Source organism: Manacus vitellinus, unplaced genomic scaffold, assembly GCF_001715985.3.
Source record: "Manacus vitellinus isolate BGI_N305 unplaced genomic scaffold, ASM171598v3 scaffold_28_pilon, whole genome shotgun sequence".
Taxonomy (NCBI): Eukaryota; Metazoa; Chordata; class Aves; order Passeriformes; family Pipridae; genus Manacus; species Manacus vitellinus.
In genome coordinates, this window is record NW_021940122.1 from 7,174,647 (window position 1) to 7,188,164 (window position 13,518).

Below are 13,518 nucleotides of genomic sequence, written 5' to 3' on the forward strand. Positions count from 1 at the left end.
CTGATGTGATATTAGTGAAACTGTATAGCTGATGTTTGACTGAGGAGTCTTGCCACATGATTGCACATAAAAGTATTTAAGCTTTCTTGAATATTCCCATTGAAGCAGGGGTAGTATTTATAAAGCTTTTTGCAATTTTGTTTTGTGTTTATTGTCTTGGTTTTCTAACTTACCAGGGTATGAGGTTTCTTTTTGTTTTGTGTTTTTAGAGGCAGAAAAATAATACTTCCAACTTCTTTATTCATGTTCAGAGACCTGTCAGCCCATGATGTGAGGGTGCAGTGTTTCCACGGCCCTGTCAGGCAAAGGTGTGTACACAGGGGCCGGCCACAACTTGGGCTGATGTTGCAGAAAGCTTGTACAGTGAAGCTGTTTGCTCTTGAGATGCCAGAGTTTGTCCGTGGAAAGTAAAGCAGCCCTTGTCTGTGCACGACAGCACTTACCTGGCTAATGGACATGTGTGCTGGCTGACCAGGCTGAGCAGGAGTAACAAACCCCTGCCACTGCCCACCAAAATAATGCTGAGCATGACATGGAGTTGAGAGGTGTGTGTCTGGATGTTTGGAACAGAGAAAAAGGGAAAGCTAAAGGATCATTTTCTACAAACCTATAGGAAACGAGGCTCAAGGAGTGATGGTTTGCTGTGCAGTGTTAGTTTCCAATGTAGATATTAATTTCTAGAAGGAAGTTATGGTTTGGACTTTCTTCTGTGGATTCTGGAGGCCTGCAATTTCAGGCTGAAAAACTATTTTGGTAGGTTTTCTCTGTTTCTCTTCAAAAGCCCTGATATGTGTCTGCTCTGTGGTTGCTAAGTCATAGGTGATAATCAGCAATGGTTACATTCTGCATGGGGAATATTCCCTTTCAGAGTGGGGCTGGGAGAGATGACCTCATGTTCTTCTGCACATGGTGATTCTCTGCTTTAACTACAACAGCCTTTCCTTCTTCCATATGGTGTTCTCCCTGTTATTGTACCACAAAGAAAGAAGGATACTTTGGTAGGAATGTGTGTTTTCAGCAGCAGATAATAATTTTGCACCAAGAAGACATTTTGGGGCTTTTCTACATCAGAGTTATTGAGGAGAAAAAATCATGTGAATTTAAAGACAAATCACCCTTTGGAAATAATTCAGAGCAGATGAGATCATCAGATTTTCAAAAATAAGGTTACCCTCCAGCTTTTCAGCTGCTTGTCATGGGTTCAGAAGAAATGACTGTAATCCTGAACTGTAACCATCTCTTCATCAAAGGCTTCTACTAGAGCAAGATCATTCACTGTTCTTCCTTTATTTCTCTCTTTCCTCAGGGTGAGGTTTTAATGTTTCTATATTTGAAGGGCAGAAGTTGGTGTCTTACTCATTATTTTGTTCATCAGTGAATGCTTCAGCTGATACTTGTCTAGAATGACCAGGCTAGTTCTGAACTGCTGATGAGCTCCTCTTGGTAGCATTGAAGTCTTGCTTCTGTTTTTCTTTTGTGCTTTGTAATGGGTATTTCTTACATTATTTTTATGTGTGCTTTCATTATACACAATTGAAACTATTTAAATTCTTCCTCCCCCTCCCTTGCTAGTCTTATTAGAGATTCTGCGTCTTTTTTGCAAGTAATTCATTATGAAAATGAGCACCAGGAAAGCTGGTCAAGGCATGGCAGGCACTTCTATTAATAATAATTTTAAGTTAATTTCAAAACCTGTCAATGAAATAGCTATAACTGGCTAACTAAAATCGCTTCTACTTAGCAGAGAAAATGGAAGTTTACAGGTTATTAAGGCCTTTTAATAAATTTCCTTACACTGTAGCCTTCTCATCTAGACAGACTATAAAGTTTTGACCTAAGGAGAATATCGACAAACAGGAGAAACTAAAACTAACAAAACTCTCATCATTTCATCATCAGTGACTATGAGCTGGTGCCTTGTCCCCCTGTGCTTGGTATTCATCTTAATTAATACAGATCAGTGTAGGAAATTTGGTAGGGAACCGTTAACATCCATATATAGCCAATTAAAAATGTTTGACTAGAACCTGTATACTAATCACATAAGTTTGACTTGACTTGGGTTATAGAACAAATGAAAAATGAAGGGCTTTGTTTACCACAGTGCATATAATGCAGCCATTTTATACCTTATAGAGTTGTTATATAATATTTCTGTTTGATTTGATAGTGTTTTATGTTCTTTACCAGTCTGCACAACTATGTTACTGTTAAGTGCAAGCATTGAGAATTCTTAAGGGAGGAATCTCCAGATTCATTAACACAAACTCCTGCCTCTTACTTAAATCATGAAAACTCTTTTTTGAAATTCTTTTAAGTCTAGAGTTTGCTTTATCATGTTTTTATGACCACTTTTAGAAAATCTTTCTGATCTTCAGAATTGTAAATGAATTTTGGGGGATGTTTTGTGGGCCTTGTTTTCTCAATGGAATGAATAGGGTTTACTGTGCCTCTTGCCCAAACTACAAGGCAGGTGTTCAGTAGGAGGCAGAGTCTTGTGTCAAGTGACTCCAATGAACTTGAGTATAGAACTATATTATATGAAAACATAAAAAAAATCTCCGTCTTCATATGTTTTTCTGATTCCACAGATCAATTCAAAGTATTTCTATCTTTGTTCTATCCTTGGTTGCTGCAGCCACTCGGATACTTAAGGCTGATTTTTCTTTATTGAAAGAATATCTGTAGTGTTTGTCTATGTGCCTGCAATCGCTTATTTTTCCTATTTCGTTTTCTGTAGCTGGGGTGGGGTTGACCTAGAGCAAAAATGAAAAGCGTTATGCTTTCTTTCTTTAAACCAAATGCCTTGAGGATTTCATTTCCTGATCTACTTCAAAAATATGTTTATTATTTCACAAGACAAAAGGAAGGATGTTACTGCTTAGTCCTGATGCGGAATCGGCTGAGTGAGTCAGAGTATAGGGGTGCACTGCATATCATGACCTATAATTCTCGTTTCTGAGTAATTTCAAACTGTTCTTGAGAGTACTGTATCTACACATCCCTAGCAACATGGCCACTCAACTTTTTAACACTGCTTTCCCCATGTAATCTTAGTCATTGCCTTCTTTCCCAAATGAATTCTTTTACTTTTTATTGTTGTCGATCTAGTTGTCCTTTAGCTTAAATAATAACATAGTTAACAGATAGTTTTTTCAAATTCCTTCTGATATTCAATAATTTTAGTATGGAAAATGGAAAGAAACTTTTTTTTTAAATATCTACCTTCTGCCACTACAGTAGCAGTTTATCCCATAGACTCCAAAAAGGAGCTGTTGGGAAAAAATGCTTTCAGGGTCTTTCTTTTAAGTTTAGTAGTAATTCTCATTTAGATCTAGGTTGTAAGTTCAGCTGTTATGCTGTTGTACAGAACAGAATAGTATTGCCTGGTGTTGCTTGCATCAGAATTCAGAGGTCTTCAGGCTGCTTTTTTTGTGCCTGTGGTCTTTCCAGTTTTGCAGATTATTTGTGTGGCAGCCTTCTGAGAGAACACACTTCCTATGGGTACATATGCAGGAGGTGCTGGGAGCAGAGCAAGGACTGTGTTAGGGAGGTGCCTGAAGTGGGGTTTGAGGAATGTAGAGGCATGCATGAGGGTTTTTTTGAGAAGCAACAGGAATTTTTTCTTCGTTTGAGTTTTTTTGGAGGGTTTTGGGGGTTTTATTTGTTTGCTTGTTTTGTTCATTTTGTATGGCTTGTTTTGGTTTGGTTTTTTTTCCAGGAACTACTATGCTGAGTTACAGATCCCCAGTGAGGGCTTAAGACAAAAGGCAGTTTTCTTTGAAGAGTGTCTGGGGGTCTCTTTGTTATTACCGACAACTTTTGTCTCTCAGAAGACTTTATCATCTGTCTTCTGTTGCAAAATTCATGGCACTTCCGTGTTCAAACAGGTCTCAAACTATTGGGTTTTAAGTTGGAGCCATAATGTGGCCTCTGTGTTTTTCTGAGCAAGCAGCAGTAATCCAGCTCTAGATCAGGCTTGAAATATCTGGATTTCCAGTAGTTTTATTTGTTCTTTCCTAAGCAAAAGCTGCTACTGATCACTTAGACCTTGATCATTTAGACATGTATGTATAAATGTGTAGATACATAAAAAATGTGTATATATATATAAAAATATATATGTTCACACTTTTCTCTCTGTCCTTTTTTAAAGAGTGAAACAGGTTCATAGAAGATTAAAAGATAAGAAGAAATAAATGTTATTAAAACTGGAAAATATTAGATATGAAACCATGAGGAGGAGATCTATTCCAAATATCAAATTAGAGAAGTGAACAACACAGGTGGAAGGAGAGGATATAACAGAGTAATATACTTGCATTAAAGAATAGCTTTATTTTGTCTCCCTAGTGCTACTAACAAATCTTCGTGCTTCCAGGTGTATTTGCTATGTGTGAAAGTTTGAGGGCCTCTGACTGAGGGAAAGGGGTCAGGAGGGGAACTTATTTTCTATCAAATAATCGCCAGATAAAAAGTGCAAGAACCACTTTGTTGAAGTTATGGTTCTTCAGTGTGTGATACTTGGTAGATGGGGGCTATACCTGACATCTCATAGTGGTAGAAGGCAAATATAAGATAGGAACATTTTTAATGCTGATTTGATCCAGCTGTGCAGGAAACATTGACTGCATGTAAATTTAGCATCTTTGCTGTTTTTTGTCTTTCATGCCAGCTCTACGTGGCCACTGAAGCCATCCTCATCGCACTGGTGGGTGCAACTCCTCCCTATGACTGGGATCTCCCAGGGCTCTCAGCTAATCAGAGCCATGGCAACCATTCAGTGAGTGAGCAGAGAGCTTTTGGGGAATGGCTTCTGACTGCCAATGGCAGTGAGATGCATAAGCACGTGCACTTCGGCAGCAGCTTCACGTCAATAGTCTCTGAGGTAAGTCTGAAATGGGTTTTGCTGCCTCGTGTGAGTAGTAAATCTTACTGAGTTGGTTTTGGGGGACTGGCTGTACTGCTGCTTTCTTGCATACTAATGCATGATTTGATTAGGAAATGAAACAGGTACTACCTTCAGGTAGAGAACAGGTAAGCGCATCTTTACTGACAACAAAAGCTAACTTTATTTTGCTATGCAGATCCAATGTTCTGCTCCAAAACTTCCCACCTTTTCCATATGGAAGTTATATGTTGGTCTGGTTCCACATTTGAGCTGGAATCACAACATTCATTTTACTAATGTGCTCAAAATCCTTTATGGACCCTGAGGTCTTTCTGGCCACCTTTGGTGATTCCCTTGCTAAGCTCCACTGCACGTGGTACATCCATTGTGCAGCTGGCAAGCAGTGGAGGAACGGGAGAGGAAGTGGCTTCTGCAGTCTTTGCAACTCCAGATATGGGAGAGGACATGGGCAGTGAGGACTTAAGTGGACAAAGCAACTCTCATTCTATTCCAGAACAAGCTTCTGCTTTATTGGTGTGGCCTCTGTGTTTTGTGTTTTCTTTCATGGTCTAGTCACAGTCCCTACTGGAATGATTCCAGACTCTGCATGATGAGTGCAACACCTGCCCTTCCTGGGGCTGTCAGTATCTGTTAATGTCACATTGTTCTGTACAAGAGCCCTGAATGCATTGGTTACAAGACCTGAATTTAGAGCTGAACTCTGGAGCTGTGTAGTACCACTAGATAGTTCATGGCTATTGTCCAGAGGTATTAATGCTATCTGAATTACTCGTCTAAAGCACTTTATTGGTTATAAGCACATTAATAAAAGTGGCTGGCTTTGGAATAGTATGAAGCTTTGTGTACAAAAGGCATTCCTTCTTACTCTGGTAACAAAGAGGATATGAGTACTTATGACACTATGTAAATTAAAATTCTAATGGACAGTGAATTTTTTAAGCATTATTTACACCCCAGTAAGGTTTGCAAACTTTCCCTGGGATTTTTCTTTTTTGTTGTTTGTTTGTTTGGGTTTTTTTTAACTTATCCAAGAATCTTTAATTCTCTAAAACTTAATGGTCAGACACGCTTGTAGAGGCTAGCATATGACATAAATTTTATAAAGATTTTTATCATTTTGGTTGCATAAATAAGAAATGCAGGTAAAGAACAAAGTTTACTTGAAAACTAAAAAACTAAAACAAAACAAAACAAAACAAAAAAAATCCCAAGGCAACTTGTGTAGATTCTGCTCCATTGTTCTTTAACATATATTTTTTACAAGTCCCATGTGAATAAAATCTTGTTACCTCTCCTGTTTCCCCCTATTAAAACACAGTTTTAAAACAATTTTTAGCTGAATCTGTAGTATATTTGGAAGTTATGTGCTCAGTGCAAAGGTTTTGGTGAGATCACACTTAATTGGGGGATAGTTCACCAGTATGTAATTTCATTACTGATGTGTAAAAAGATATTTTCTGCATTTGAGGCGGATTTTTTAATGCTTGTCTTGTGACATCACTTACTGATAATGTGACCATTGCAAATTTACACTGAAAAATATTCAAATGTAAAAAGCCTTATTTATGAATAACAAGCATATATGTAACGTGCTTTTATGTAGAAAAGCCTTCAGCTGTTTAAAGGGCTTAGATGTTGAGCTTAATTTTCAGAACAAATTTTGCTATGCAACCATATTATCCCCTAATCCCTGAATGATTCAGAAATCATCTAATCTCAGCAAATTTCATGTTGGCAGCTTCTTTCATGTTTATACTAAAAGTTAAGGCATGATTCTTGTAGCTCTTATAAAACAAATTGACCGTGTTATTTCAGGATAAAATTAATCTCTCATGCAATTATACAAATGTATTTTTCTGGAAATTGTTTTTAAAGTCTGCAGAAGCTTCAAAAGCTGATTTGTGGTCATGTGTTTAGTTTTAGAATTGAATTTTGTCAGTCTTGACGCTTTATTGTCACATTACCTACTGTATCAGTAAACACCTCACCATTAAAGTGACAATTCAAAATGAGTCATATACTGCAAGTTATTTTCTTGGAGCTTATGAATGATGTTTTGTTAACTTCTTAATCTTGGTGAGGTTGAATTGCATGGCTCTGTTCTCATGGTGAGGTAGTTTATAAGTGAGCTTCGAAATAATATAAGCTTTGCTAGAAAGGATATTTAATGGGATTGTAGTAGAGGAAGAGAAGATTATGAGGAGATTAGAGTGTTACTGCAGGGATAATGACATAATCACCAGCTTACCAGCACAGGCAGAAAAGTTGGTTGTCACTAAAAGGAAACATTATCTCAAGGTGCAAGAGAAATAGAAAAGAAGATGTGGAGTGTTTAGAATACAAAAGGAAATAACTTTTAAACAATGACAGCATGGCATATTTTCATTCTGCACTTTCGTGGGGAAAAATTTTCTGTCAGGTTCAACTGGAGACATTGAGTCTGTAAGAATCAAACATTTGAAGATTAGGTTTGTATTTGGAATTGAGAAGAATTGGAAATGACAAAGTATTCTGTAAAAAAAATGAGTATGTGCAGAAAACTTGACTAACATGTCTAAAGCTACCAGAGTATTTCTCAGTGACAAGACAGTTCATAAGGAAGAGCATGTGCAGGATTATCTTCAGACATAAACCACAATTATCTTTTTTCATTGTGTGCCTACACACTGCAGGACATATATCAGTAGGTAGAACTGAGTCTATTTAAGTTGATAGATTTATGTGAGAAAAGGCAGAAAAAGGGAGAGTGGGAGAAAGCTGTAAAAATTAGAGTATTCTGAGGGATCTGTTTTTGATTTCAGAATCAAAGACTGCATGTGATTTGGGGGAACTGTGCAATTGGTTAGTACCCCAAGTGAGTCTGGGATACAGCAGTTGTATTTTGATGACTGTCTCGTGCTCTACTGAATATGATGCTTAGAAGATTTACAGAGAGTTTGATCTCCTCTAAAATATGTCATCCCCTCCACCTACTAACTGCTGGTGATCTGCTGAACTGCTTGGATTCTGGTTAATTTGCCTTTTTGTTGATGTTTGTTTTGTTTTTTCCCTCCATCCAGTGGTTCTTGATTGGCAATGCCTCATACAAAGTCAGTGCTGCCAGTTCTTTCTACTTCAGTGGTGTGTTTGTTGGAGCAATCTCCTTTGGTCAGCTCTCAGATCGCTTTGGGAGGAAGAAAGTCTACCTCACAGGTAACCACTGCCACCTAATGAATGAAGTGGTGTCATGTCTCTGAAGATCAGTGGCAGGAGCCCACTTTCTTCTAGAGCTTGATATGCAGCTGTGACTCACGTGTTGTGATTTTGTTTGTTTGTTTTATCCTTCCAATATACTTCAGGAATATAAGTCATGAAAAGAAATTAATATTTGACTGTTCAATCACCATATGGATATCTGCAAGGTATTCTGGATTTGAGAGTCATGCCATAAGGGCTTACATCCATGCATATTGTGGTCATGGGATCCCTGCAGGTTGCAATTAATATTTCTAGGAATTTTTAATAGTGTTCTTACATGTATAACCTGTTAGGAATTTGTTGCACCTTTTATCTTCTGTCTGCATGATTTAATTTCTATGTATTTGTGATCCTCATAGTGTTTTAAAGCTCATAAGCTTTTTTACTATGCTTGGATCACGTATTTCAAACTGCATGTTTTGGGTACGTATAAAGTTTTGTGTCAGTGGATGAGCACATAGAATTTAAAAGATGGATTTTTTTTTTTTTTAAAGGAGCAACCTCATTCAAAGCAGATAAAGGGGGGGCCTGCTATGCAGTGCAAAGCCACCATGTTTTGTCCCCTTGCAATGTTTCTTTTCTCTAGTTTCTATACACTGCTTTCTAGGAACGAGTGGAGATATTTGGTTGTGTATTTAATCTGTATTGGGGATAAATGTCAAACCATCTTAAGTGGAGTCAGACAGTGGTTCTGAGTATATGAAAAGAATTGTCCATCATAAACTGAATTTGAAGATTTAATACTGCAGACTATGTATCAAAACCCACTCCTTTTGTGTCCTCCCTCTATGATATGACTCCAGGTATTTAAGTTTCTGCCCAAACCTGTGGTGGTATAGTTGACTGATTGCTCAGGACAGATGCCAGTGAACATCAAGTAAAGATACTAGTAAATGCTTTGTTTCTTTAGGTTCTCTTCTGAAGTGAAACTTTACTGTGTTTTCCAGGTTTTGCTCTTGACATCTTGTTTGCCATTGCAAATGGATTCTCACCCTCCTATGAATTCTTTGCCATCTCTCGATTCCTGGTAGGAATGATGAATGGTGGGATGTCACTGGTAGCCTTTGTTCTACTGAATGAGTGTGTGGGTACTGCCTACTGGGCATTAGCAGGTAATGTGCCTTTATTGTCAGAATTTATAGATTTCAGCCTCTCACACCACTTGAGACACACCAAAGCTAACACCACAGCAGTTGCAAATTTAGCTCTACTTGAGCATTTCTGTGACCAGTCTTTGAACTCTGCTTTGTTTAATATGAGCCTTGGGCAAGCAGAGTAGATTACTTGGGGCCATTCAGGTTTCTACATCACTCAAGTTGACAGAGGTCCAGTTGAAACATCTCCTGTGCATGTTACCCAGCTAAATACTCATCCAGGGATTGTCACAGCCGAGCACTGTCCATCAGAATTTTGGACTCTGCTAAACAGAGCTTAGTGTGCTAACTATCAATTCTTTCCTTCCTGGCAGTTCTCAAAAAGAAATCAAAAGTGCTTTTTATATAATGGGAAGATGAGACAATTGTTGTTTATATGTTAAAAAAACAAAAGTTGTCCCATGTGGTAATTAACCTTAGAATTTAGAACAAAAGATACAGGCACCCTTAGCTGTCTTGGTTGCTGGTGCTGGACCTATCCTTCAGACATGATGTGTATAACCTGTACTGTTACAGCTAGAGGGCTGGACTTACCCAATCTGTGCCAAGTGCCAAAGAAGTGCTATGCTGACACTGTTTTAAAGTAGGGTATCTTACAAAAGGTGAAAGCTACAAATAAATACTATATGTTCTAACATACCTAATTTTCAACGGTTTGTAGTATTTATTTTTACACATAGGAAGCTGAAACATACTTATATTTGGAATTTGAAGACTTCACTCTTTATGGGGCTTTGGGTGCACAGGATGTAGAAGAGTGCTTTTGGGGCTCTTATTGATCATTGCAATTAGATGTAATTCATCTGCCCTCCTTGAGTGAAGAACAGAATATTCTTTGGTCAAAGAGGTGTGTGGTTTTGTCTGTATTGCTGAACGAATTTTTGTTAATGAAGAGTTAGTTTTTGTCTGATCCTGTGTGTTGAGATTTACTAGTGTTTCTTAAAGGAGTGATAATGTTTTGTTTTTAATTGCATGTTAGGTTCTATTGGTGGCTTGTTCTTTGCTGTGGGAATTGCCCAGTATGCTTTATTAGGGTACTTCATTCGTTCCTGGAGGACTCTGGCTGTTGTGGTTAACCTGGAAGGAACAATCGTCTTTATTCTCTCTCTGTAAGTTATTTTTCAAACTGAGTTTCATAAAGAAAGTGATGCCTTAAGCCCCTAATGTTTTTTATTTAAGACTTGTAAATTTTATAGGAAGGTTTTAAAAGCAGAAACCCCTCTGTCCCTTGTTCCTTTCCCTTGTTTACACATTCCCTAACCCTTTTACCCCATTCTATGCCTTCTATATCAACCTACCCCTGAATCCAGTAGCAGTGTTTAGTCTTTTGTCAAGGTAAAGGCCTAGACTGTTTGGAGAACAGCGTATCAGGGCCTAAACCACAGAGTACGGTCAAAAACTAGGTGACAGTATACCCTTTGTACTCTGATGAAGCTGAAGATGATGAAGTAGGTGGTCCCAAAAAGACCCCAGACCCAATTCTCAGGGGGAGGGCCCGGGGCGGTCCAGAGGAAGGGCCAAAGGGTGGACACATCTGGGATTGGATGGATAATGCTATAAAATGTAACCTCTCGGGCACGGCAGGCGCGCGCATCTTATATCATCTACTGCCTTGGCAAATAAACCCTTTCTTATCTCACCCCTAATTAACTGCTCCGGAGATTTTTTCAGAACCAAAATACACCGGCAACAAAAGAAATTTAAAAAATAAACAAACAAAGCCAAGTAACAAAACCAAACAACTAAGTCAAGATGCCTTTCTAGGATAGCATGAAATGGTGTAAATAACGTATTTCTCTCAGCTTTTACCACCCCATGTTCTGTGGTTTGTTCAAACAGTAATGCTGCAATGTTTGACAATGTTAGTCTACATTGTATGGTATATGCATAATTACTGTAGATGGGAACAGTCTCAGAGTAGTATAGAAGCACATCCTATTCTTTAGCTGGTATATGTGGATGATCTAAACTGTTGTCTGGTATGCTACAAGGCACTACACATACATGTTAAGAGATGGAGAAATGGTTTTGTGGTTATGTGATAACACAATTTCTCCTATAAGTTTCTCTTATAATTGTGCTTACACAGAAGCAACAGCATCAAAATTGCTTGCACATACAGTCTTAAAGGTGACATGCAAAAGAAATGGGCAGCTTCCTTTTATTTTTTCAAATGAGATCTTTTTGGAGATAGTAGGGGGTTTGTGTTTGTGGATTTTAGCACTCAAAGCTATGTGATGCACTGTACTTTTCTTTTCTTACCTACTTCCTGACATCTAAATCTCAGTAACTGAAAGAAGAAAATAACTTTAGGTGCTGTTTAAACTAAAGTGTTTTTTATTTTCCTTTCCAATATCTATTTAACTTCAGTAACTTTTTGGATAAAACCTTTGCTAAAGAATCCACATGCCCTTTTTCAAAGGAAGCATCAGAACTCAGGAAAAGGTCTCAGAGGCTGTTCATGAGGTGAAAGGGAGAGCTGACACTCTGGATATTTCAAAACTTAGTGGTGCTTGGGGCTTTTGGCGAAAAAATTTTAACTTTCAGATTGCTATGTACAATTTTTTTAAATGAGTTATACTTGGGACTTCAGAACTGTGCTCAGAGGCCTATCTTGCTATAAGAAAGGGATTTTATTCCAAATTTCACACTGCCTTCCTCCCGCATGGCTTAAAAATTACTCTGTGCAGAAAATACAATCAGATTTTTATCATGGGGAAGAAAATACATTCTTTTCTAATCTCTTTCCTTTTATAAAAGCACAGAATCACTTTCTTCTAAATTTAGTGGTAAAATGTCATTTCTGGTCAGAGGCAAAAGTCCTAAAAAGCTTCTTGCAAAATACTAAAGTTTAAATTAGTTCTGAAAATCCAAAAGTAATAGAAGAAGATTTGTTTTGTAGGCCATGTCGAAGTTATAGACCTGTCGAGTGAACAGTGCACATGAGGAGCATGACTTTCATGCAACATCTGCCTTCCCGTCTAGAGGAGAGAATTTGGTAAAAAGTTGGAAAATGAGAAATGGAATTGGTCTTATGGAAAGTGAGAAGTGGAACTAGTTGGTCTTACTAAAACATCCTGTGTTACTTGTAGTAATGTGTGCCTTCTTAATTCTGGATCCTCCAAAGACAGGGTCCTAATCATACTGTAACTTGTGATATTGTCCTTTCTATGTGTGTGTCTATGTATACACTCAGTGTAAATTCTTGGTATCTAAATTACATATATCTTACGTTTCCTTTGACTGTGATTTGTCTCTCTTTCAATTAAGTCAATTTGATACCTAAAGGGCTGTATTTCAGCCTTGTTTCCCATAGGCAGGTCAAGCCTAATGGAAAAGAGAAACCCTAAGGATGTCTGTGTATGTGTTTCAGGTTCATTCCCGAGTCCCCCCGCTGGCTCTATTCTCAAGGCCGTCTGAATGAGGCAGAAGATGCTCTCTACCTCATTGCCAAGAGGAACCGCAAGCAGAAGTGCACTTTTTCATTGAAACTCCCAGCAGAGAGGGGCTCCAGAGAGGCTGGCAGCTTTTTGGATCTGTTCCGATACAGGATTCTCTTGGGACGCACCTTGATCATGATGTTTACCTGGTACTTGAAATACTCTGTAGGCCCAGCTTTGCTACTGTGGCCTCTTTAAGTCTTTGAGAGAATATGTTGCTGGGAATTGGCTCATCCTGCAGATTGTACTTAGTCTCAACCTGTATTGTTAGGGACACTGTACCTAAAAAGGATCCTTTATAGTATTTCAGTATGTATTAACAGTATTTTCTTAGTGCATTTCTAACATTAAGCCATTTTTAACATAAAACAGTCTAGTTCTGAGGTGTTTTATCTTCGCATTTCTGTCTTGCTTTTTGAGTCTTGAAATAGTTGAGAACTACCTATTCTCTTCTGACCCCTGCTGAGATTAGTCGCGCTGTCCTCCTCTTAGGCCCAGTGCTGTCAGTATTTTGTCACGTGGGTTATTGTTTGTTTGGTGTGTAAGGAGCCCATGAGCAGGTGGGTGGCCTACCTTGTCGAATGAGCATGTTTCTGTTCTTCAGAGAAAGCGCTGCCAGTGCTTGCAGTTGTTGTAGTGAGAACCAGGAGCCCACCACGCTCCCTCTGGTCACTAGCAGAAATTTAACTCCAAAAGTGCCTGTTTTGTTTGAGGGAGCTCTGCTAGCCCTGAGGTCTTTTGCTGCTGCTTTGAAATAAACCTTATGTATGGCATA

General features: G+C 38.3%; 1 protein-coding gene across 1 annotated transcript in view; it reads left to right on the forward strand.

The window, feature by feature from the left end:
• Positions 1 to 13,518, forward strand: part of SLC22A15 (solute carrier family 22 member 15) — a 32,375-nt gene that overhangs the window by 8,004 nt on the left and 10,853 nt on the right. The window contains exons 2-6 of the mRNA XM_008922526.2: positions 4,676 to 4,888; positions 7,972 to 8,104; positions 9,097 to 9,261; positions 10,283 to 10,412; positions 12,677 to 12,892. Coding sequence (XP_008920774.1) covers positions 4,676 to 4,888; positions 7,972 to 8,104; positions 9,097 to 9,261; positions 10,283 to 10,412; positions 12,677 to 12,892 — 857 coding nt within the window. The remainder of the gene's footprint in view (positions 1 to 4,675; positions 4,889 to 7,971; positions 8,105 to 9,096; positions 9,262 to 10,282; positions 10,413 to 12,676; positions 12,893 to 13,518) is intronic.